We start from the raw sequence: 25,943 nt of genomic DNA on the forward strand, positions 1-25,943 counted from the left end.
AGAATATTTTCACGGCCCTAAAAATCCTATGTTTCGCCTATTCCTCCCTCCCTCGCCCCCAAAATCTTGGCAACCATGACCTTTTTACTACCTCTACGGTTTTGTGTTTCCAGAATGTCATATAGTTGGAATCACATGGTAAGTAGCCTTTTCAAACTGGCTTCTTTCACCTGGCAATATGCATATAAGTTCCTCCCTTTTTGTGACTTAATAGTTCATTTCTTTTTGTTGCTTAATAATATTACATTATATAGCTATACCAGTTTATTTATAAGAGGTTTTTTTTTAAGGTAATGAAAATGTTCTGGAAAGATAGTAGTGACCATTACACAACTCTGTAAATATATAGTTGACCCTTGAACAATGAGAGGGCCAGGGGCACTGACCCCCCCAAGCAGTCAAAAAAAATCCATGTGTAACTTTTGACTCACCCAAAACCTAACTACTAATAGCCTCCTGTTACCTGGAAGCCTTACTGATAACATAAAAAGTCAACTAATACATATTTTGTATATGTATTAGATACTATATTCTTATAATAAAGTAAGCTAAAGAAAATGTTAAGAAAATCATAAGGAAAATACATTTACAGTACTGTGCTGTATTTACTGACAAGAGTCCACATATAAGTGGACCCACACAGTTCAAACCCATGTTGTTTCAGAGTCAACTGTACTAAAAATCACAGAATTGTATGCTTTAAAAGGATGAATTTATGGTATGTGAATTATTTTTTTGTGAATTATTTTTCAATAAAGCTGTTATCTTAAAAAGATAGTGTTATTAAGGAATGTATGAATCTTAAAAAGCAGAAAGACTAGCAGAAAAGGAAGTATCAAGATGGCATGAAGACACAAGCTTATGAGGAGAAAGAATATAGAGGGGAGGGGTCAAGCCTAAGGGTTCTAATCTATGAGTTTACAAAGGCTGAGAATTAACATACAACTACTGGATTTAGCCAAGAGGGAGTTCCTGATAATTCTAAATTTAACCATTACAGAGAAAGAAAAGAACCTAGTCTGCAAAGGCCTGAGTGTGGATGGCACAGGCTTCCCAGTCAACAAGTTTTTCTTTTTCTTTTCTTTTTTTTTTTTTAAGACTTTACTTATTTATTTGACAGAGAGAGAGAGAGAGAACACAAGCAGGGGGAGTGTCAGGCAGAGGGAGAGAGAGAAGCAGGCTCCCTGCTGAGCAGAGAGCCAGACGTGGGGCTCAATCTCAGGACCCTGGGATCATGACCTGAGCCAAAGGCAGACGTTTAACTGACTGAGCCATCCAGGCACCCCAACAAGTTTTAACTTTCATAGGAAGAGGAGTGAGGAAGGCTCCAGTGTCCAGACTAAATACTATGGACTCACTATGGACAAGGTCTTGAGTTAGGCACTCTACATGTTATCTCATGTTATTTCATACCATTTCAGGTGAGGGAAACAGCATTATGCTCATCTTTTTCAGGTAGAGAGGGGAAAATTAATTCCTTTATTCAATAACCATTTATTAAACACCTACCACACCCCAAACTCTGTGAAACTCCAGGAATATTAATATAAGATGGGGTCCTAAACTGTGAGGAATATAGACTCAAGAAACGCAGCAGACGTGAAATAAACAATAACGTCATAAAGGGCATGATATCAGCGTATAAAGGAGTGGAGGGATGCATGTATAAACACACACACACAGATGCATAGTGATTTCTTTATTTTATAGATGACAAAATTTTAGTTCAGAGAATTTTAGTATCAGAGCAAGATCCAGAACCTAAGACCCCTGATTTGCATCATAGCAACTTGTCATGAGTTAACTCACTATCATCAAGTATGACTATTCCCCCAGATTTCATGGTAGGACTGGTTGACTTGATCATATCATGCCCTGAAAAGGCTCTAAAACTGACAGGTGCTTTATATGCCCTGCTATATTAATGCTACAAAGTCATTCATCTACTCCAGCTCACTGTGACATTGGGCACTTGATGGAGGGTGGTGGCGAAGAGGTTAACTAACAAACTTTTTCATTTTATGCTTCCTTGAAATTTCCCTCTACCATTGTGGCTCTCCATGCCCACCAACTGAAGTCACGCCAATCTATTCCTTAAAAAATTCTAATTTAGCTCTTCCTCTGTACTCCTACTACCCATATTAGTCCGAGCCCCACTCACAGGTTATTACAATAGGTTCTCAGTGGGTCTTCCTACCATCTCTCCTTTTCCACTCCCACTTTCCTAGCTAATCCATCTTGCAAAGAGCTGCCAAGTTAAGCTTTCTTTTCAGCTTATTAAAATAACTTTGCTGTATTTTCCTTCATTGTAAAAAAGTAGTGTCTGATCATTATAGAAAGAATAAACTTTAATGGCCCTCTGGCCATGTTACTCTCCAGCGCAAGAGAGGATCTTTGACTCCACACTGCTTACTAGGTCATCATATCCAGTATATCAGTTTGCTGTGGCTGCTGGGACAATTACCACAAACTTGGTGGTGATTAAAACAACAGAAATGTATCCTTTCTGTTCTGGAGGCCAGAAGCTTGGCAGGGTTGCACTCCCTCTGAGACCACAGGGGAGAATCCATCCTTTACCTCTTCCGGCCTCTAGCAGCTATCAGCATGCCTTGATTTGTGGCCCTATCAATCCGATCTCTACCTCTGGGTCACACTGCCTCCACGCCTGTCTGCCAAATCTCCCTCGGCCTCACTCTCCTGAGGACACTTGTCATTGGATTTAGGGCCCACCCAAATAATCTAGGATAAATTCTTCCTCTCAAAATCATTAACTGAATCACATTTTTTTTTCCGAATAAGGTAATATTCACTTTTACCATATAAGGTGATATTCACAGGTTCCAGGGATTAGGACACAGATATATCTTTATAGGGGCCACCATCCAGCCCACTTCATCCAGGCTCCTGCTCACCGAGCCAATCTTCTCTTTCTTACTCCCAACAGGGGCATCATATCAAGTCAGGCCTCCTTAGGACCTCACCCCATCCCCTGCATTCCCTCCTATCTTCGCCATTTCTCTAAATGTTCTCTCCATCTCCCCAGCATCCGGAACAGCAAACGTTTATGCTTTCTTTGGTTAGGGTAAGCTCTAGCTCTCTTCCTCTGAAGCTCTCCTGGACAATCACCCTCTTCCCATATGTCATTTTTCTTCTCCCAATGTCGGGAACATATAGTGAACACATTGAATTTATATGTTATATTGGTTTTTTTAGTGGCCTCACATACTTAAGTTCTATCTCCTCCAAGTAACATGAGCGCCTCAGGCCCAAAAGCTGTGTTTTCTACTTCCGCAACCTCAGCTCTATCCAGCCCAGAGCCAGGCATTTAGGAGGCATTTATTAAAAGACTGATCATTGAATAAATAAATGCAAAGAAAAATTAGGAACACTGTGAAACTGACTTAAGTTGATATCACTACTATGACTGCCAACTTATAGAAACTGAAAAGAAAAAAAAAAACCTCCCTCAAAAGGGATACAAAATCTGAAAAACCAGTTAAGAACCCTTAACTGTTTTCCCACCCTTTTTGCACTTATTTACATCCTAATGCTCTAATTCTTAAGGCAACTCATAAAAGTTTCAAGCTGTTAAGTCGAACAGAATTATCGCATTTACACGAAGGGGTAGGTAGCAACACCTCCAGCTAAAAACAAAAAAGAGCAGGAGGGCTCGTTTCACTCTTTTTAAAAACGTGAAGTGAAAAGTTATCTCCAACTGCTTAAAGAAAAATAAGATAGATATGAATGTTCCCAGCTAGTGCTCTTTACCACTTTAAAGAAAAAACAAGTAGCTGCATTTTCATTTGGTGTTAAGGCTCCCAAAACTTCCTTCACAGCTGTGGGTTAGGCCTTTTATTTACCAGATCTTCAGAAAGAAAGTCTAATCACATCTTCCTGCTGCTAACCTTTCTGCCAGTTTTTCTAGTCAACGGAAGGAGAAAGAAGATAAAGTAGGCCTCTCTGAACTGAGAGTTAACTCCTGCCTCTCCTCTCCCAACACCTATGCCTGCCCTGGCCCCCAGCTCTGATTGTTTGAAGCTAAATATAATACTACATATATTTGAGCGATGCCTGAAACTGTTACAAACTGACTCACTGAAAGTGGTCTATACCTAATTGTCTTTGCTTCTTTCCTGCCCACCTCTTTCTCAACCGCCACATTTTGGCTTCCACCCTATCACTCCAGCAAAAATTCTCTTGCTAGGTTCATACACAATCTCCTATTTTCCAAGTCCAACTGATACTTTTTCACTGTTTCCTTGACCCCCCCTTTTTTTCGTAGCATCTCATATTGTAGACTAAGTCCGCTCTTTAAAATTCTCTGTTCCCTTAGATAAATGGCATAATAGCCTTTTTTGTTCTCGTTCTCCTGTATCACTAACCTCTCCTTTTCCGTTTATGTTGCTGAGTCCTATTCCTCAGCCCCATCTGATCATTTTATTGTTTTCTAGGGTTTTGTGTCTTTAGCTCTCTCTTCTGTCCACACTCTTCATCCCTGAAGGATTTTATGCATGCTCCATCAACCACAACCCAAACTCTAATAGTCTCAATATGGTCTTCAGCTCAGGCCTTTCTTATGAGCAATCTAACCGAGCTGGTGCAGTCAGAAAGCACTAGCATTTGTCGAGAACCCATGAGGTACTAAGTTCTTTTGGTATGGGCTCACATATATACAGCTGACTCTTGAACAACATGAGGGTGATGGGTGCCAACCCCCAAGCAGTCAAAAAACCGTCTGTAACTTTTCACTCCCCCCAAAACTTGACTACTATTAGCCTACTGTTGATTGGAAGCTTTGCCAATAACATAAAAAGTCAATTAATGCATATTTTGTATGTTATATGTATTATATATTATAATCCTACAATAAAGCTAGAGAAAAGAAAATGTTATTAAGAAAATCATAAGGATGAGAAAATATACTTACAGTACCGTACTATATTTATTTTTTTAAAAATTCACGTGTAAGTGGATCTGTGCAGGTCAAACTTGCATTGCTCAAAGGTCAGCTGATTTTTTTTTTTTTTTTTTTTTTTTAATTTTTTTTCCCAATGTGGGCCCTGAACTCATGACCTGAGATCAAGAGTCGCATGCTTGGGGCGGCTGGGTGGCTCAGTCAGTTAAGCGGCTGCGCTGGGCTCAGGTCATGATCCCAGTGTCTTGGGATCAAGCCCCGCATTGGGCTCCTTGCTCAGCGGGGAGCCTGCTTCTCCCTCTCCCTCTGCCTGCCTGCTGCTTCCCCAGCTTGTGCTCTCTCTGTGTCAAATAAATAAATAAATAATCTTAAAAAAAAAAAGAGTTGCATGCTTTACCGACTGAGTCAACTGTTATTACATTTAATTCTCACAATAATTTATTAAAGTTTTATTAACCCATCCAATGAAGAAATTCAGCTTGGAAAAGATGAAATAATCTGTCCAAAATCGTAACAGCTTGAAAGTGGTAGAAAGGAGATTTGAACTTTGGTTATATGTCAAAATCCATGTTCTTTCCTAATTGCACCATCTGCTTCTAGTCTTATCCCAGTTCCTACATCTTTCCCCTAATCCATTCTCCATATACCCATTAGCATTTTTTCCTTCAAAGACGCACATCCGATAGTGTCAGCTCTGCTTTAAAATCTTTAACGGCTCCCCAACATCTATGGCCTTGGTTTTTAAACTTCGGTAAGCATATGAGCCACTCAACTGGGGAGCCTAATTAAAATTCAAATTCCCAAGCCCCATTCTCAAGATTCTGGGTCAGCAGGTGTTTTCTTTATTCCACACTTTGAAAAATACTGACCAAAATTTGTTAGCTTAACTTGCCAGGCATATCATGATCTGGCCCCTGCTTATTTTTCCATCCTTATCTCTGCCCATGCCTCTACTTGTGCTTTATGCTCTAGCTCAGGGGTCAGTAACCTATAGCCCTGCTGGCCCAGCCTGTTGCCAGTTTTGGTAAATAAAGTTTTATTAGGGGGCGCCTGGGTGGCTCAGTCAGTTGAGCGACTGCCTTCGGCTCAGGTCATGATCCTGGAGTCCTGGGATCGAGTCCCGCATCGGGCTCCCTGCTCAGCGGGGAGTCTGCTTCTCCCTCTGACCCTCCCCCCTCTCATGCTCTCTCTCTCTCTCTCTCTCATTCTCGCTCTCAAATAAATAAATAAAATCTTTAAAAAAAAATAAAGTTTTATTAGAACACAGCCACACCCATTCATTAAGTTCCACCTATGGTTACTTTTGTGCTAAACGGGCACGGTTGAGTAATTGCAATAGAGATCAAAATGGCCGGCAAATAATTACTATATGGCTGTTTACTGAAAATTTGCCAATTCCTGCTCTAACTTATAGCATAATACTTATTATCCAGTGCAGTATGCTTTAGTGCAAGATATTCCTTCTTTCCCATTTTCTGGGGGACCCCTATTCTTCCTCACAGATTCACTCCTACTGTGTGAACCCGTGTCTGACATGCCCAGACAGGCACCCATTCCTATTGCTCCAAAAGCACTTTGCCTCTATTGCCCTTATTTTTTACCTCACTATATTATAATGACTGTTCTATATGTCTGCTTAGCCCTTTACTGAAATGTAAGCTCCCAAGAATAGTTATAAACTTTTTCACCTTTGTATCTGTCTAGCATAATGCATGTACATATTAGGTGTCCAACAAATATTTAGTGAATTAATGAATGAACTTTTCTGAAAACCTTAAAAGAGCTAATCATTCTGAAAAAGAATATGTAAACTTAGATTTCAACTGGTTTCTGTATTATTGACATTACTCCTTAGGGTTAAAACTATCTTTTGAGGTACCCTAGGTAAAATATGCATGTAACCTAGACAGGAAAGGAAAGCACATTAGATCTGTCAGAGATTTGTTTAGTAGAGGAGCTGGCTCTTCTGTTTTGGCCTTGTGGATAGCACCGATGAAGAGGAGAATAGGAAAAGCAGAAAATATCTGGATTTTGTGGCACTGCTCAAGGCGGGTAGCTCCAACTACAGCAAAGGATGGATAAAGGGTCAATAGGATTCAGGGTCCAAAGGACAGATCTGGGAATGTCAAAGACATTTTTTGGCCAAGTTAAAATTTTTGCGAAAACCAATGCTACTCAGAACAACTGAATGGAACAGAAGACCCAGTCTTCTTACCTAAAAGGAAGGTGTGAGAAACCTTATTTTCAGATAATTGTGTGTAATACAGGTAGACAAGAGGTCTATGAAGTCTATGAAGGAGAACAGCGTCCAAATTAGCATACTGTGGCCAGCACCTGGCCCATTCCCTTGTCAGTTGCTCAACTGAATCTTGATGCCCTAAACTGTCAGGCAATACAGGATGGCAGTCTTTTACCAGCTTAGTCTGTGGCAGGAACATATCTAGTCTAGGATATCTCAATTTACATCAGTCATTGATTCAATAAACATAAAAGTCAAATATAAGATAAAAAAAATAAGAACCTTCTGCCTATGATCAAAGCCTCTGAAAATAACACACTTTCATTTTCTTTGTAATTGAATGCAGCAGGTCAGGAAGAAGCTTTCATAAAAACAAGCACTTCTCCCTAGTGGGGGACATGCAGGTGGGCTCAGGAGACTACCTTTCTCACACAATGTGACAGTTAAATACACAGCTTAAGCTCATTTCATGCCCCATCCCACTGCCCCGTCCCATCTTGGGCACAGTTAGGAACAAAGGGTAGTGTAGGTATAAACATGGCTGCAAATGTTAGGAATAACACGCAATTAAGAATTACTAAAATGAACATCTCAGGTACCAAGTGTACTGTGCCAAGGACCAAAGAAGTCACTCCTGGATAACAATAACATTTTTTGTGTGTGTTTACTATGTGTTAGACTCTGTACTCAATGCTTTATAATAATGCATTATCCCTAATCCTCAACAAAGCCTGTGAAAAAGTTATTGACATTTATCTGTTAAATAACAGATAAAATGGAAACTCAGAAAGGTTAATTAATCAGCCAAGATTTTTCTTTCCCAACTGGCCCACAGGAGATCTACTCAGTCAGTGTTTGAGCTCTGCTACTTAGCACTTTCCCATGCCCCCACTTTTGGATGCCCATCTACCTCTTGCTTTATTTTTGCCATGTGCCATTGTCTATATATAGTCTGGCTGGGTGGCTCAAATGAGCACACTGATTAATAAAGCCCAATCACTATTAGTGAGTACTCTATGCTCTATCAGGCACATTGCGAGATGGTAGAAAGGCAAAGCTGCACTCCCATTCAAATCTGTCCTACTCTGACTCCAGAAAGCTAGGTGACAGAATGTGGAGAGCTCCTGGCAAACTCATTCATCAAAACTGATGAAAACAACTCAGAAGGGGCGCCTGGGTCAGCACTGATGAAAACAACTCAGAAGGGGCACCCAGCCAGTTAAGCATCCACCTTCGGCTCAGGTCATGATCTCGGGGCCCTGGGATCAAGCCCCACCCTGTGTCGGGCTCCCCATTCAGCGGGGAGTCTGCTTCTCCCTCTGACCCACCCTGCTCTCTGTCAAATAAATAAATAAAATCTTTAACAAGATTATTTAAAAAACCCAACTCAGAATACAGAATCTTTATCATCATCACCTGTTTCCCTGACCTGCTCATTCAAATACTGTCTCTCTGTAACTGCTGCTCCTGCCCAGTTCATCCTCTTCCTGTTCCCCTGGCCTCGCTGTCAGCCAGTTTGTCATCCTTTATGCTCTCCCGTCATACTTTATGCACAACCACCATAATTCCAAGCCCCAACTCTCACCTCCCCTTATACAGGAGAAAATGGAACCTGAGACTCCATCACCTATATATACATAATGTGAGGAGAAAATGTGTTTTGTACGTATGTATGTCTATACTAAGAGGACAATTTAATTCTGCAGGACTATAACAACTGGAGTACAGAAAAAGGCGGGGCTGGGAGGTGCCGAAGACTTAAGGGCTGCTACATACTTCCTGACTGCTGGAAGAGCAGTCCGATCTTGCTGTGCATGGCATTTAAATATTACTCATCCACAACTACGACGTGCATTCAAAGTGAAAGTAGTGTATTCACAGAGGCACTATCCATCCAGAGACATGTGGAATGGATTTTCTTTTCCATAATCATTAAAGATTTTAAGAAACCGCTGGTTTCTAAAAAAAAAAAAAAATGAATTAAAAAGAATGAGAACTGAGTTAATTTTGCTTACCTGTGAACCCTACAGGAAGTAAGTTATGGATAGTCTACCCCCCAGATTTAACTTCACTCTTAGGGAAAACAATAAAATTTTATACCCTCCACTACAGTTTGCTAGTTTTAGAAATAACTCCTATGTAATTTTATAGGTAAGTAAAATAACTCCAAATCCTAGGTATTTTTCTTGGACTTGAGACTATTGAAGACTTTGAGAAAGTTATTAAATGTCTCACAAGTCTGAAAAGGAAAATAAAAATTTTATAGAATATACTGTGAGAGTCTCAAATTACGGAAATTAAAGAACAATGTTATTTTAGCAACCTTAAAGAACCATAACATTTTCTGCAAAAGATAATGGATACAGTATTCAGATTTACTTTCAAAATTAATACTGAACAATCAAGCTAGCAAGACTTCCATGGAAAAATTATTTTCTAATGTTTCTGGAAAACTTTCGGAACTCCCCCTTTCTGTCTTGGAAACACCACTTCCAGTTAGGGTTTGCTACTTCACAAGCAAACTGTTTCTCCAGGTGAGTCTCAATTCCAAAGTACTGCGTTGGGCTTTCCCCTCCATCTATCACTTTGCTCAGAGCCTTCTGTAAGAACAGGAAGAGGAGATAATGTAGAATAAAGCAAGCAGTGCAGAGAACCTAGAAATTTTTTCATTCTAAGGATGAGTGAGACAAAACCGTGAAAGCAGCAAAGTATTACTGGTTTGGTGGAGGGAGAAAGGGCACCCAAACAAAGGAAGATCCTAGCTCGAAGTATGCCAGAGACTGTGGAAAGTAAGACCTCTGAAAGGCAAGAGAAGGAGTGATTTCTACTTCAAAAATTGGCAAAGTCAAGAAGTCTGACTCCTTAAAAAAAAAAAAAAGTTCAATTTCCTAAACATTCTAAAACACCAATAAGCTAACCATCCCTATCTTCCATGAACTAAAACTAGACAACACTAAGGTGGGTAGACATAAAGACAGAAATAGGTTATATGTAACCTATATGAATTAGCCAATAATGAACAATGCCTGTTAGAATCATAGGAATAAGTGATTTGGATGGCAAAAGGGGGATGGTGGTAGGATGTTAAGATAGATTAACAAGAAGGAATTCACTACTTTTCTTAGAGACGGCTTTCTGGAGGAGGTTAGATTATGGACGAATAGCAACAGGAGCTTAGCAGAGTGTTCCAACCAACCACAGGAAAATAGCTCAGAGGGGGGAGTGAACTGATGATATGAATGGGGCATTGAGTAAGGGAGCCTGAGAGAATAAAGGGGAACCTTCAAGGGGAATAGGGCTGGTTCAGGGTGCCCTAATTAAGGTCTCCAAACTGGAGAAAGTCTGGGAGGGGGGCAGGGAAGGCAAAAAGAAAAAGCAGGGTACTTTCTTCACTTATTTCGCTAGGCAAATCAAGGACTAGGGTTTGCACTACCTGGAAAAGCTGACAAACAGGCTTGCCCTGGGACTGAAAAATTTCCAGAGGAGAGGGCCCTTTCTGGAAAGACGCAGCCCCCCGATCCCTGAATTCCTGGTTGAGTACCATGGGGTAATAACTGGAGGCGCAGGGATGTCTAAGGCAGGTGTTTCCTGGGTGTTGGCGTGGCTACCAGGCTGAGGTTCAGCGGCGGGTCTAGCACTTAGCGACAAGCAGGCGGCGGCGGCGGCGGCGGCGGCGGCGGCGGCAGCTGCGCGTGCAAACCACAGGACTTACCTTACTGTCATCCATCTCGGCGGACAGGCCGGCCTGGCCAGGCGCTCCCTCCCCCTGCCCTCCCCCGGCTCAGCCGGCCTGGCCCGGCCCGGCCCCCGCCCCGGGGGAAGAAGGGGATATGGTTCTGACTGTCTCCTCCTCTCGCCTAACAGTTCGCTTCCCTGATGCCACAGTCACGGGGACGAGGGACCAGTTCAGGAATGACAGAGCGGACCCTGGAGGCGGCCCAAAACGCCTCCTTTCGCCGCCGCCGCCTCCTCCTCCCCCTCCATGACAGTCTCGGGGTGTGTTTACAGACGCCCTGGAGAGCGGCCCGGACGGGAGGGTGGGTGGGAGCACTGCTCGCGGAATGGCCTCTTCGCTTGCCGTAGTCGGCAGCATTCTGGGGATTGTAGTTTTCCTTAACGCACTCTCTGCAGGGCTGACTAGGAAGAAAACTACAATGTCCACATACCCTCAGCCAGGCGTCGGTTTTCCTCCTGCCGGCGAGCGCTGCGGGGGAGGAGCCAGCCAGGAGCCCAGACTACGTTTCCAAAAGTGCGCTGCCTTGGACATCCAGCGCTCTGGGCACCGGTGGGGCGAGTTTGGGGCCCCCGCAGAAGCCCGCCCCAAGGAGGAGCCCTGGGGGCAGGCCCTCCTCCGGGACACCGAGGAAACACTGAAGGTTCTTTATTAAAAAAAAAAAGAAAAGAAAGAATGTACAGTGCTGCAGCTGTTTTGAGAAACAATTGGGCCGTTCTCACAATATTAGTTACCATATAGCCAGCAATTCCAAAGAAATGAAAACACTCCTTCACATGAAAACTTGTACAGCGATGTTCTATCCTAGAAGCATTATTCATAATAGTCAAAAAGTGGAAACCACCCAAATGTCCATCAGTGGATGAATGGATCAGATAAACGTGGTACGTATGTGCAGAGGAATGTTATTAGACCATATAAAGGAATGAAGTACTGATACATGCTACAGTGTGGGTGAGCATTGAAACATGCAAAATGAAGAGCCTCATTTTGTAGATTCCATTTATAATGGAAGATCCAGAATAGGTAATTGAAAGAAACAAAGAGCAAGTGGATGACAAGGGCGAGGATTGGGAACAGCAGGGAGGCAGGTATGGGGAGGGATTGTTCATGGGCACTGGTTTTCTTTTTTGAGGTACTGAAAATGTTCAAAACTTAAGGGCTCCTGGCTAGCTTAGTGGGTAGAGTATGGGACTCTTGATCCCGAGTTATGAGTGAAAGATGTATTTGCAGCCAAATACAGTGAATATTAACTAAAAATTTTAAAAGAAATAGTGATCCTCAGAGCACCTGGGTGGCTCAGGTGGTTAAGCATCTGCCTTTGGACTGGGTCATGGTCCCAGAGTCCTGGGATCAAGTCCCACGTCGGGCTCCCCACTCAGCAGGGAATCTACTCCCTCTACCCTTCCTCCTGCTCGTAATCTCTCTCTCTCTACCTCTGTCTCTCTCTGGTAAATAAATTAAAAAAAAAAAAAACTTAAAAAATGAAAAAAAAGTGAATTTTACAATATGTGACTTATACCAATAAAACCATTAAAAAATAACTAAGATGGCCTTTGCATATCGCTGATTTAATAAAGTCAGTGGTCTTTTGTTGTTTCAGCCTAAATTAAACCATAGCATTTGATAAAGATTTATTAATGTTCCTAATGTTATTCTGGAGAACTCTTTGACCCAGTTCTTTTCAAAGACTCCTAAAACCCTTCCAAAATTCAATTGAGGTAGAGTTGCCAGATTTAGCGATAAATATACAGAACACTCACAGTTGGTTTTAGGATAACCAAGTAACTTGTTAGTATAAGTATGTCCCATACAATATTTAAGACACACTTTTACTACAAAGAAAGCATTTGTTGTTTATCTGAAAATCAAATTTAACTGGGTACCTTCTATTTTATCTTTTAACTCCAAATTGAGGAAGGGTAATAGAGGCATACCTTGTTTTACTGTACTTCACTTTATTGTGCTTTTTACAAATGGAAGGTTTGTGGCAACCCTGCCTTGAGCAAGTCTATTAACGCCATTTTCCCAACATCATTTTCTCCCTTTGTGTCTCTGTGTCACATTTTAGTAATTCTCACAAAAATTTTTTTTTAAGATTTATTTGAGAGAGAAAGAAAGCAGGGAGGAGGGGCAGAGGGAGAAGGAGAGGGAGAGAAGCAGGACCCCCCCCCCCCCAGCTGAGCACAGTGGAGCTTGCTCTCATGACCCTGGGATCATAACCTGAGCCGAAACTAAGAGGCAGTTGCTTAAGTGACTGAGTCACTGAGGTGCCCCAATTCTCACAATATTTCAAACTTTTTCATTGTTATTACGTTTGGTACAGTGATCTGTGATTAGTGATTATGACTTGCTGAAAACTCAGATGATGGTTAGCATTTTTTAGCAATAAAGATTTTTTCATTAAGGTATGTACACTTTTTTTTTTAAGAAATAATGCTATTGCACACTTAATAGACTGCAGTATAGTGTAAACCTAACTTTTACATGCACTTGGAAACCAAAAACTTCATTTGACTTGCTTTATTGTAGTGGCCTGAGAACTGAACCCACAATATCTCTGAGGCATGCCTGTAACAGGAAAGTTGAGTCATCTCTGACTGATCTATATAATGCTCCAGAGGAACTAAAGCAGGTCACTTCCTCCAAGTAAAAGCCATGTAGCCAGGCCTTGCAGCTGGTAATGGGTCTGGCATGCTGGGGTTTCAGCAGTTGGGCCCACCCAGGTGTGCACCTGTAGCCCCCAAACTGCATTCATGGAGATCTCAGAGACACCTAGCCACATCCTTTCTGATGATCAGGGGTGCAAAAGCGTGTGCTCCTGGGAGGAGCTCTCTTTCTCCACCTCCCCTAAAGCCCCTTTAGTTCTACACCTCCAGGGGCTGCTTTCCACCCCTTTCTAGCTTCCTTCTATTGTGCCCAGCCTGGCCTCAGTCCTGCTTCCCTAGCTATGCCCTGGTCGCTAAGTCCTCTTCTTTGAGGTACAACTGCTTTCCCCCTGGGTTAATCCTCTACCTCTCTCCCTTCCTGCATCCTAGCCGACAAAAGTGCCCCGAGTCCTCTGCAATGGCATTTACCCATTTCGTCCTTCCACAGAGGCTGTGTGTGAGCTGTTTGCAGACTCAATTACCAGCCCCTCAGGAAGGAGAACTAAGACCTTTTGAACTATGAAGTGGAAATCTAAAAACATGCAGGAAAGTAGGTACACTGGTTTCAGGAGAGTGGTTTTGTCAAGGGAGGTTGGGGGCAGGCTTGAGGTGAGGAGTGGTTAGTTGTATATTTAACTTTTAAAGATATGAAGCAAATATGTTAACTCTGGAAGTGGAGTTGTATTGTTCTCTTTGTATTTCTGTACATTTGAAACATTACACAATTAAAATAGAAATTTATTTCTTAATTTTTTTTAAGGATTTTATTTGAGAGAGAGAGAGCACGGAGAGTGAGAGCAAGAGTGAGAGAGAGAGGCAGAGACAGAGAGAGAGCATGAGCAGGGGGAGGGGCAGAGAGAGAAGCAGTCTCCCCACCGAGCTGGATCCCAGGATGTGAGAATCCTGACCTGAGCCAAGGCAGACTGAGCCACCCAGGCATCCCTTAAAATAGAAATTTAAATATAAGAATTATAAACATGCTCACTTTAAAAACTGGAACTACTTTAAATATTTTTTAGATTTAATTTATAAAAATAAACTTGGGCGTCTGGGTGGCTCAGTTGGTTAAGCGACTGCCTTCGGCTCAGGTCATGATTCTGGAGTCCCGGGATCGAGTCCAGCATCGGGCTCCCTGCTCAGTGGGGAGTCTGCTTCTCCCTCTGACCTTCCCCCCTCTCCTGTACTCTCTCTCTCAAAGAAATAAGTAAAATCTTAAAAAAAGAGTTGCTTTATAAAAAAAAAATAATAAACCTTAATCACATCATAAAATAGTACTTTGTAAAGGACAGAAAATCTTATGAAGAAGTATTGTGTAGTCATATGTTAAAAATTTGCTGAGAAGTACCCTGTACTTATAGAAACTATAGTGGTGAGGAAGAACAAGAGAATTAGTTTCTATAAGTATAAATCCTCAAGGACTTTATAATCCAAGAAGAAGAAATTCACACATACAGGAGACTGAACAATCACTAAACAAGGCATCTGGTGAAAACAATATAGACTGAACTTAATACCCACGTGCTAGATTGTTCAGCGTGGGTAGAGAGCACCAAGCATTAGACTGATCCCTGGAAAGGTAAAGTGAACACAGCAAATGTACTTTTTTATTTCTAAAGGAGTGGGCGGAAGTTTAGAAGAAGAATAGTTTCTCAGGGTGCTGAGCCTGCTTTATATTCATGATCTTCAATCTTTTCTTCCTTCTCAAAAGGAAACTCCTAGGCATGCAAGTCCTTCTAAAAATGCATGTAATTTTCTCCCCCCTTCCCTCCCCACTTCTCCCTCCCCAACACACACACAAACACGTTTCATAGACTCCCAGACACCCCACGTAGAGGCACTGTTGGCCTAGGATGCATCAAGCCTCTGCTCCTGCCGAGGAGTTTCTTGTAGTGAATTCCTAAGCAGCATGGCACACACCCACTCCCACTAGGCCTGCATGCCTTCCATGCCCTCATCTCTCTCTCCTGTTCCCCTTACCACTAGGGCTGAAAGAGCACAGGTGTCTAAACAGAGCCAAGATGATCATGTTACTCCCTGGGCCACATGGGTCCGCTTGGCACATATCCCCTGGGGAACATCAGAGAGAAAGGAAGCTCATTAAAATAACTTGTTAGGCTCCAGCTGGCTTCCCACTATGTTTGACACACGAGTCTAAGAATTTAAAAATTATCCAGCCCTTTCCAAACTTTCCTTGGAAATGAAAATCATTTCCCTTAGTCCTGGCATGGAGATTTTGGTTAGACCCATCTCCGAACTCAAAATAGCCATAATTAAAAACAAAGCCTACCAAGAAAGAAAACAAAGGTGGCCATGAAATCTACTGTGGTAACTTCTGACCCACCCTAACACACACCATACGTTTGGGGAAGAAGGTATCCCAGAGTCAGCCCAGGAGTGACCCATCGTGACTTCTCTGTCCCTGCCTTGTCTTTTCAGAGAGTTGATCATCTGCGGTCAAGTGATAAAGATTTTAAAACGCAGCATGGTCGTGCAGTGAATTTGTGGGTAGTCTAAATTATGACACACAGGCTAAGAGAGGACAGGAGGATAGCTATTCAAAGGGAAAAACAAACCACTGATTGAAGAGAGGTAGGGGGTGGCATGCGATTAAGTGAAGAAGGCAAGGGAACAAAAAATTAACCTTATTCTAGAAACCACAAACAAGGGGAACAGTACAATATTCTACATTCAGGAATGTCATGGCTACGTTGATATGTAAATCTGGCACTGGAACAACAGAGTATTATTGCTGCTGATATGGTAATCCGCAGAGGTACAGAGAAAAAGTGGGCGGGTCATGTGAAATTCATGAAATGCTTGAGGTGAACTCACTGCTCAAGTATTAGTCATGTTTTGTTTTGTGTGAGGTTTTTTTTTTCCCCCCAATTTATTTTATAGATAAGTATTCCTCTGTACTTTTTGTTTCTGAAAAGTTTAGCTTATTTTCATGAGGCTATCAGATATTCCATTGCAGAAGTTTGTTTCTGTTCTTCAGGCATTTTGCAAAATGCCTCCCCTCCTTTGGCCTACACGGACAAATATGCCTGCATTTGCATACAGCACAGTACCTATTGACTCTCTGCATTGGCTAGAAAGCTCAGGGGCAAGAGCCTAAAGGAATATTTTAAGAGTGAGCCCATAATTCAGCCTCCAGCTTGTCAGCAGGAGCAAAATAAATAAATAAGGCCGGGAAGGACTGAAACAAGTCTGTCAAAAAGGAAGGGAAAAAAGCCCTAATCAGCATAAAAATAAGGAAGAGAAAATGAAGCTCACGGAACCAAAACCTTCCATGTTCAAACTTTCCCATACCCCTTCCCCTTCACCAACTTAGAGAACTTCTCTCAAACTCAACAACTTTTCTTAATGTTGTCTTGACCTCCATTTCTACTTAAAATGCTGCAGCTATTCCTAAGCCAAATGTATACCTCACCCAATAGGAAAGAATCAAGTGTGTCCTTATTTGAGGAAATAATAGGGTAATTATTTGGCCAGTAAGCAACTGTTTAAAAGTGGACCACTCTTTGTAAAAGATTATTTGCCAAGCATCACTCTTAGTCATTTACACTCTAGTATGAATGTGCTGCTTTCTTTTCTCTCTTATGTGCTACCTAAAGGTTAGTTTAACATGGGGTTGAGGTGTGGGAGAAAAGAGGAATATATGGATTTGAAGGATAGGTGTTATAAGAGGGGGAGAGATCTGGGTAGGTCTGATTCCTGTGGCGAGGGTTTGACCATTGAAAAAGCAGCAAATGGCTAAGGAGGATTGGGGTGGGGGGAGATAGGAGAGCCAAAAAGAATGAAGAACCCATCAGGTACCTTCTTTCACAATTCTCCTGAGGGCTTACCCAACACACACACATAAGACAGGCACGTTTTATTCTATTGACTCAGACCTGTAGAAGTTTAATTTACTATGGCACATGTTATGGAGTAAGTGAAAACACTCAGCCTACATTTAAAGCTTAGAAACCTTTTTTAAAAAGCAGCTTTCTTCCATCAAAGTTCACTTTTGAGGTTCTTGTTTCCAGTGTAAGCTTTGGTAAACCTAGAGTGGTTTGCTGAATGGAAATTTGACAGTGTTCTTCTTCAGGATCTTGAGTTTTTAAGGAACAAAAGATGATTCTTGGGTTATCCAGGAGAAAGTGTGGTTTGGGTACTTGGATACTTCACGGGAGAAACAGGGGGGACTTACGTCTTGTTTCTTGGGTTTGTATGTGTGTGTGTGTTTTTAAGATTTTATTTATTTGAGAGAGAGAGGGGGAGAGCATGAGCTGGGGCGGGGGGAAGGGGCAGAGTGAGAGGGAGAAGCAGACTCCCAGCTGAGCAGAGAGCCCCATGTGGGGCTCTATCCCAGGACCTGAGCCAAGGCAGACGCTTAAGTGACTGAGCCACCCAGGCACCCCACCTATTGTTTTATAAATAGCCTTAACTGCTCCAAATTTTGCTTTAATCTTCTCCATTTGTAAGGAAAAAAAAAAAAAAACCCACAACCTAAAATTTATTTTTGGGACCCTGTCAGACCTACTGATGATATTTTCAAAAAGGCACAAACAATATTTATGAGTATGTAAGTGTTAGCAATATTTTGGACATCTGCTTAGGTGCTGTCTATTGCTAATGTAAATACCTATCGCTAATGTAAAATACCTTTGATTCCTTCTTTCTGCTATTATCTTTTAATATTATAGATACTCTGATTTTTCTGCTTGGTATCACATATCTTAATTTATCTTTTGATTCATTTATGTATTTAGGTTAAGAAGTTTTGTAAAGCATATTTTCAATTCCTTTGACTTGAAAGGCTTCTCTCATCTATATAAGAAGACTTCCTATTCCAGGATATAGCTTTAAACCTTTTTTGCTTATACATAGGATTGTTTTCAAAGACATTTAAGTCTGAAGGTGGTTAATGTGAATCTTCTTGGGTCAATATACAATGTTACCTGAATGGTATAGCACCTGATATTTTGTGTGATAACATATAATACCCGTAGTAGTAATATCACTTGACAGTTTCCAAAAATGATTGTGTGAATATTATCTCATAGGAGTGAAAGTATTGCCACATGGAATCCAACCAATCATGCTACCAGTATTTCTGTCACCAACAGCAGTCCTTTGGTAGAATGGCATGGTGGTTCTAGCTAAGGTTATCCTTAAAAGTCAGATAGCATAATTCTGCTGAATAGCCATTTCTGTCTCTGTCATTCATAAATGTGTCCAAATCATTTAAAGATTTTTTTCTGTGCTATATGAAGTAGTCCTTTTAAAATAATGTATTCTAGGGGTGCCTGGGTGGCTCAGTTTGTTAAGCATCTGCCTTCGGCTCAGGTCATGATCGTGGGAGTCTGCTTCACCCTCTGCCCCTCCTCCCACTCAGTTCTCTCAATCTCTCTCTCTCTCAAATAAAATGAAATCTTTTAAAAACTAAAAAAATTGAAATAAATAAAATAAAATATGTATTGTAGGGGCACCAGTCTGGCTCAGTCAGAAGAGCATGTGACTCTTGATCTTGTGGTTGTGAATTTGAGCCCCACACTGGATATAGAGATTATTTAAACAAACAAACAAACAAACTTTAAAAGATGTATTCTAAGTTTATCTCAACCAAGTTTCACAGGATACCTTTGATCCTCATATTGTAAACGAGGTCTGTGTTGACTTTACCCTCACTGTTTATGATTTTCACAGATTCACACTGTGCTATTTCTTAGTCTTTACCTCTCCAAGATGAAAGTCTTTCCCCATGCCTGACTTCTGAGCAGCTTCTGACGCCATCACCTCTCCTTCCAGGGGCAAGATATCAGTAACATCCCATGTGTGTAGATGTGTGTGGAGGAACCATAGTTTTGCTTCTTTGTTCGTTCGTGTTTTAATCTGATTGAAATCATTATTCTGTTTTCATTTCTGTTCTGGACTTAGTGCTGCCTGACATATTCTGGGGCCTTCTACTAGAACTTTTGGGACATGTAACCACATAATCGCAGGGATCTATAGGAAATTTGTGTAGGTATATACATATTTTCTATGCAAACAGTAAGCTCTTTGTTCCTTTCATTTTTCTTCCCTTTAAATTAGATCTTTAGACAAGATAGTATTTTCAGAACTGAGAGTTTATACAGCTAGCTATTCTCATTCCTCATTTTAGGAATGTAAAAGTCTTTTTTTTAATATTTTATTTATTTATTTGAGAGAGATGCAGATAGTGAGAGAGAGCAGGAGCGGGGAGGAGAGGGAGAAGCAGGCTCCCCACTGAGCAGGGAGCCTAATGCAGGGCTCAGTCCCAGGACCCTGGGATCATGACCTGAGCCGAAGGCAGACGCTCAACTGACTGAGCCACGAAGGTGCCCCAGGAATGTAGAAGTCTTAAGAGTTTGGTGCTACAGTCTCTCCTGGCACTCCTGGTGCCCAGTAATGAGACTCAAAACACAAAACACCCTCCTAACAGTTTTTACCAGGAGTATATACATGTCTTTGCAAATTTTATAGATTTAATTTACATTTAAGCTATGGCCTGTAGATGGTTTTCTAAACTAGAATAGAAAGTCATTGTGTCTTAAGTGACGCTACCTTCCTCAAATAAGCTTTTTTTTTTTTTTTTAAAGATTTTATTTGAGAGAGAGCACAAGCAGGGGGAGCAGCAGAGGGAGAGGGAGAAACAGGTTCCCCACTGAACAGGGAGCCCGACACGGGGCTCGATCCCAGGACCCTGAGATTATGACCCAGCCGAAGGTAGAGAGGCTCAACCGACTTAGCCACCCAGGCACCCCTCAAATAAGCTTCTTGAGTTGCACTGAGGCCAGTTCAAGATGGCCTTGTGGTGGCTGATGCACACCAGGCTCGGGATGGGGCAAGACTCTTGATCTTTTGCTATGGTGTGTTTGGACCTCAGTGGTCAGCCTGGACTCTTACCCTCTTCTCTGCTCTTCGCCCTTTCCCTTTTTTTGTTCCCCACATGGTTCTTGTGCTCTGTTGTTTTTGCCCTTCTGTGTTTGCAGACAGCAGGTCCTGGAAGGGGGTTATCCTTTCCCTAATCCTGTAAGATTTTCTCCAGTTTGTTTTGTCTGGAAAACTTCAGGCTTTCTGTTTCCCTTAGATAGCCTCCTTTCCCACTCGGCATGGAATTTGTCTGTTGATCTGCTCAGTTCTGGCTGCTGCAGGTAAGGCCCAGTCCATGCTTGCTCCCTTCCTGCCTGCTCATAAGCTTCCAGAGGGCAAGGTCGTACCTCCTGTGCATGGTAACCCCTATCCTCCTGACTCCTCCCCCACCTGCACTGTAGGATTCCCCCTGGGTAAGGTGGAAGGAGTACTGGGTACACTTGCTCAGTGTTCTGCCCTACAGTTGTGTGTCCTCCCCATTTCCAATGCCTTCTCTCATTCACACTTTGCTCCCTTGTTTCTACTCCTAAATCAAGATGGACTTCTCTCCTGGCCACTGATGCGCGTGGCGCTTGACAGCTCCCCAGCTTTGCCATCCTTCGGGGCTTGGGAAGAGCAGCAACTTCAGCAGTTCCTCCAGGTGCCTGCAGGGCAGCTCAGTTCCCAGCCAACCAAAGTGCTAAGGTACCCAACGCGGCTCTTCTCTTGTTTCCGCAGGTGCTACTGCTAAGCTTGGAGGGGGCAGTTTGTTGTGTGGGAGGCTGGTGATGGAATTAGACCCCCTTCGGCATTCTTCAAGGGGGCTGCCTCCCCAGAGTTCCCTCTTCCACTGTTTCCAGCCAACAGGTGGTCACTCCACTAGAGGTGAATTCCTGGATATTTTTACCCAACACCCCATAAACAAAATGACAATGTTATTGGACATGTCATACAACCAGGCGTATGAGTAATGCTTCCATTAATCAATTTGCCAAAGAAAACAGGTTGCTATCTAAGCTTGTTTGGAGAGATGTTAGTTATGTGAAGGAAGAAAAACTCAGGCATCCGCTTAAAAGTACACTGTCAAGATTAAAATGATATATACTCGGTGACTTGTGTGTTTAAACTAACCTTTCCCTATGCAAGATTGCACCAGCAGTACAGTTGACAAGCAATTGTTACAAGAACCTCACCACAATGGCCTGGGTGGCGCCCGTTCCATTGGGATTGAGGTAGAGATAAGATGGAATCCAAGAGAGATGCAACTTTACTAGATTTGTTATTATACTATTAAGAAGTGTCAACTACAAAGAAGTCCTTCAGTTGTACTGTGATTAATTCATTTTTTTTTTTTTTTGGTCTATCCATTCATTTATAAACATACTGGGCAGCTCCTTCTCACCAGGCATTATGCCATTTGCTAGATCCACAAAGATTAATGAGACAGGGTCTCTGCCCTCTAGAAGCTTACCACAGAGGCGGGATTCATTTGCATACTTCTCTAAGTATGTAAATGAATAACTGCATGGCAATGTGTTAAGTGTGGTAATAAAGGTGTACCATAAAATATAGAGAGGATCTAGGGGAAGACTGCTGATGGGTTGATTTCTGAGCCAGATCTCAAAGGATGAGGACAAGTTGTTCAAGCAGGCAAGGAAAGAAACATTTGCAAAGGCATACTAGTGTGAAATAACAATAGGGGACTGCAAACAATTCAGTTTCCTTGTAACATAGGCAGTCTCAAGAGATGGGAAGAACAGTGTCAAGAGCTAGGGCCAAAGAAGTAGACGGGAGACAGAGGATGAAGCATGTTGAACGTTAAGCTTAGGAATGTGACTTAATTTGAGGGCACATGGGAGCCCCTGAGACTTTAAGTAGGAGAGTAATAATTAAATCTGGGGGAACTTGGCTCTTTCACATGCAGCGGGGACCTCCTCAATACCTTTTATGTTATTTTAAAACATTTTATTATACCATATCATGCCACACTTGTAGTCTATGCTATATGATGGCATGGTCTATGGCATATAGAATTTAATATTACAGCATAAGGGCTCGGCCTGTATTAAGCTCTTACTGAATATCTGATGACTGAATGAAGACTCAGACATCATAAGTCTCTCACCCTTGGTCAGATGTTGCTGGTATTGGCAGAACCCCAGGCCAAACCTCCCCACTTGAAGGGCTTTTTCTATCATGCACAAGCAACAAGTTGGGATGTCTCCATAGGTATAACACTATAGCTACATGACAATGCCTAATATATGTTCCAGAGATTATTTTAATCCCTCCATCACCCAGAACTTTAATTCAGCTTATTGTAATATCTCTGGGAAAGGACAGGAAGTTTTAACATGTTACGAAGTCGCAGAATTCACTCCAGAGAAACCTTCTATTTCCAACTTTGCTGAACTATGTCCATCTTGCAAGGCGAGTGATACCTATAATGGATATGTAGAAGACAGACTAAAAATTCTCAGTGCCCTTCATTTCCCCCATGCTGCGCCTGTAACAAGTATTAAGAAGAAGTGATGGATGGGCAGATAGAGGAGATGATAGATAAGAGAGACTGAATTTAGAATCTTCCATTTACCCAAAAGAGTTGAAAATATATTAAGAAAGGTGACAAAATTAAAGAAAACCCAATATTCTCCACAGGAATTTTCCTTAACCAGATGGAATTTCTATTTTTCATTTGTAAAAGTAAAAAAAAAGATAGCTTTTTATTTCAAAAGGAGTATGTCCCCCTGATAAAACCTTCAAGCAGTAAAGAAGGTTATAAGGTCAAAGGAGAAAACCTCTACCCCATCTCTCTTACTCTCCAGAGTCAACCACTGTACATCCTCCACAAAGTCTCCATGTACTACAAAAAGTATATCTGTCTCCCTTTCATTTTTATGCAAGTGGAATTACATAAAACATGCTGTTGTGCATACTTCAATGAACAACATGCGTTGGATGTGATTCCATATCACTGTTTATGAGACACAGTCCTCTTACTTCAGCGATGTTTTCTTTCCCTTCAGAATTTATTTCTTGTTCCAGTTTCTATTTTTACTAGTTAGGCCATGCAGAAATACACAACACTGACTATAGGTCTTTCTGTTGTCATGTGAATTTATCTGTAGGGCAGATTTCTAGAGGAAGGGCCTCTAGGTCAAGTATATGTGCACTTGAATTTTGGCAGAAATTGCCAAGTTTTCTTCCAAAAGGGCAACGAAATATATTCTTCTACCAGTAGTGCATGTCTCCCCACTTGCCAGACATGTTTTGTTACCCAACTTCTAAACCTTTGCTAACTTGATATGTTAAAGCATGGTATCCTAGCGCTATTTTAATTTGCGTGTTTTGAATTGGCAGTGAAGTTGGGTATTGTGTGTGTGTGCTTTTGTAGTTCTTTTTCTGAGGACTACAGGTTCATGTTTTTTGCTTCTTCTTTTATGGGTGGTTGCTCTTTTCTTACAGATTTCTAAAAGCTCTCTCTATATTAAAGGAATTGGTACTGATTATCATATGTGTTAACCATTTTTTTTTGCCCAGATTGTTGTTTGTCTTTGACTTTGTTGATTGTGATGTTTTATTTGGAAGATTTATTGGTTTTTTTTTAAAGATTTTATTTATGTATTTGATAGAGGGAGACAGACACAGTGAGAGAGGGAACACAAGCAGGGGGAGCGGGAGAAGGAGAAGCAGGCTTCCCGCTGAGCAGGGAGCCCGATGCAGGGCTCAATTCCAGGACCCTGGGATCATGACCTGAGCCGAAGGCAGCCACCCAATGACTGAGCCACCTAGGTGCCCAGGAAGATTCCATTTTTAAGTAGTCATATTTATTGATCTTTTCTTTATGGCTTCTGGATTTTATGTCATACTTAGAGAAAACTTTCTCCATGACAAGATTATTACAAAAATTCATTGTTTTTTTCAAGTACTTTTATGGTTTCATTTTTATATTTAAGGCTTTAGTCCACCTGAGATTTATTTTGGATGTTCAGAGAAAAATACAGCTCTATTTTTATTTTTTCTAAAAAACTAACCACTTAGGGTGCCACGGTAGCTCAGTTGGTTAAGCATCTACTTTTGACTCTGGTCATGATCCCGGGGTCCTGGGATTGAGCCCCACATCAGGCTCCCTGCTCTGTGGGGAGACTGCTTCTCCCTCTCCTGCTCCCCCTGCTTGTGCTCTCTCTGTCTCTCAATTAAATAAAAAATAAAATCTTTTAAATAAATAAATAAATAACCACTTATCCCAACACCATCTATGGAATATTTTTCCTATTGATTTGGAATGTTCCTTTTATCATAAAACTTATTTTGTTTGCGCTTGGGTCCATTTCCAGACCATCTACCTCTTTCCATTGATCTGCCTATTTGAGCAGTATATCAATGGTTTTAGTAGTAGCTTTAGAATACATTTTAAAAACCTAATGGCTTTAACGCAGTGCAAATACTCTGTATGATATTATAATGAATGATATATGTCATTAAACAGTTGTCAAAACTCATAGACTGTACAATACCAAGAGTGAACCCTGAGGTAAAATATGGCAGTTAGGTGATTATGATGTGTCAAGTATGTTCATCCTTGGTGAAAAATGAACTGTTCTGGTGAGTGATGATAATGGGAGAAGCAATGAATGTGTGAGGGGTGGGGATATATGAGAAATCTCTGTACCTTCCTCTCAATTTTGTTGTAAATCTAAAACTGCTCTGGAAAAAGAAAGTCTTTTAAAAAAGTTAAGTTAAATTAAAATTTAAAAATTCTAACAGAACGAATTTCCTTTCAACACTCTATTTTCATGTTTATATTTCCAGATGATCTACACTCAAGTGCCAATAAGAAATGTAACTGTAGGGGCGCCTGGGTGGCTCAGTCAGTTAAGCGTCTGCCTTCGGCTCAGGTCATGATCCCAGGGTCCTGGGATCAAGCCCCACATTGGGCCCTGCCCAGCGGAGAGTCTGCTTCTCCCTCTCCTCCTTCTGCTCCTCCTGCTTGTGCTCTCTCTCTCTCTCTGTCAAATGGATAAATAAAATCTTAAAAAAAAAGAAAAAGAAAGAAAGAAATGTAACTGTATGCTCTGTACTGAGTAACAATGGCTGGTAAGATAATCTAATGATTCTTAATAGCCCGTATGATTTTTATTGTTGTTTTCATTTCTAATATTGCAGTGTAAACAACATTGATTCATATCAATTTTTCTGATTTGATCATATATATTATATTTTTTCTTGTATAAATAAACTTTTGGCTGAAACTACTTGATGATGTCCCGGTGTTTACTCAGCCACCATACTGAACCCTCTAAAATGCATGACATCAGGCAGTACCTATTGCAAATTGGAAACACTAGGTCTGTGCTAGAATGTGGATAAAGAAAGCTCATGTTCATCATGCTTCTAACCCCACAATCCCAGTAATTGTAGGGTCCCAGAATCAGCTGTTATTCACTATCTTCTCCTCCATACCAGGATATCTCCCTTCTAAGTATTTAGAGATGCAACTTTTCAGTCTTGGAAGAAGAGAGATTTACCAGAAAGCACTAAGGTAACATA

General features: G+C 41.4%; 2 protein-coding genes across 3 annotated transcripts in view; one reads left to right on the forward strand and one right to left on the reverse strand.

Annotated features, from left to right (window-relative positions):
* Window positions 1-11,196, reverse strand: part of CREBL2 (cAMP responsive element binding protein like 2) — a 32,209-nt gene extending 21,013 nt beyond the window's left edge. Inside the window, exons 1-2 of one of the 2 annotated variants that reach the window (XM_073877967.1) lie at window positions 10,867-11,196; window positions 8,931-9,113 (exon numbers count right to left, since the gene is read on the reverse strand). In XM_073877967.1, coding sequence (XP_073734068.1) covers window positions 8,931-8,975 — 45 coding nt within the window. In that variant the 5' untranslated portion in view covers window positions 8,976-9,113; window positions 10,867-11,196. The remainder of the gene's footprint in view (window positions 1-8,930; window positions 9,114-10,866) is intronic. The other variant, XM_025879667.2, reaches the window with a different exon arrangement.
* GPR19 (G protein-coupled receptor 19) overlaps window positions 1-25,632 on the forward strand; it is a 106,354-nt gene extending 80,722 nt beyond the window's left edge. Inside the window, exons 4-5 of the transcript XR_012374000.1 lie at window positions 20,951-21,098; window positions 25,206-25,632. The gene's annotated coding sequence lies outside the window, so the exon portion shown is untranslated. The remainder of the gene's footprint in view (window positions 1-20,950; window positions 21,099-25,205) is intronic.
* Window positions 25,633-25,943: the final 311 nt, after the last annotated feature.

This window comes from Callorhinus ursinus, unplaced genomic scaffold, assembly GCF_003265705.2.
Source record: "Callorhinus ursinus isolate GAN/ISIS: 27379988/994484 unplaced genomic scaffold, GSC_fseal_2.0 scaffold27, whole genome shotgun sequence".
Taxonomy (NCBI): Eukaryota; Metazoa; Chordata; class Mammalia; order Carnivora; family Otariidae; genus Callorhinus; species Callorhinus ursinus.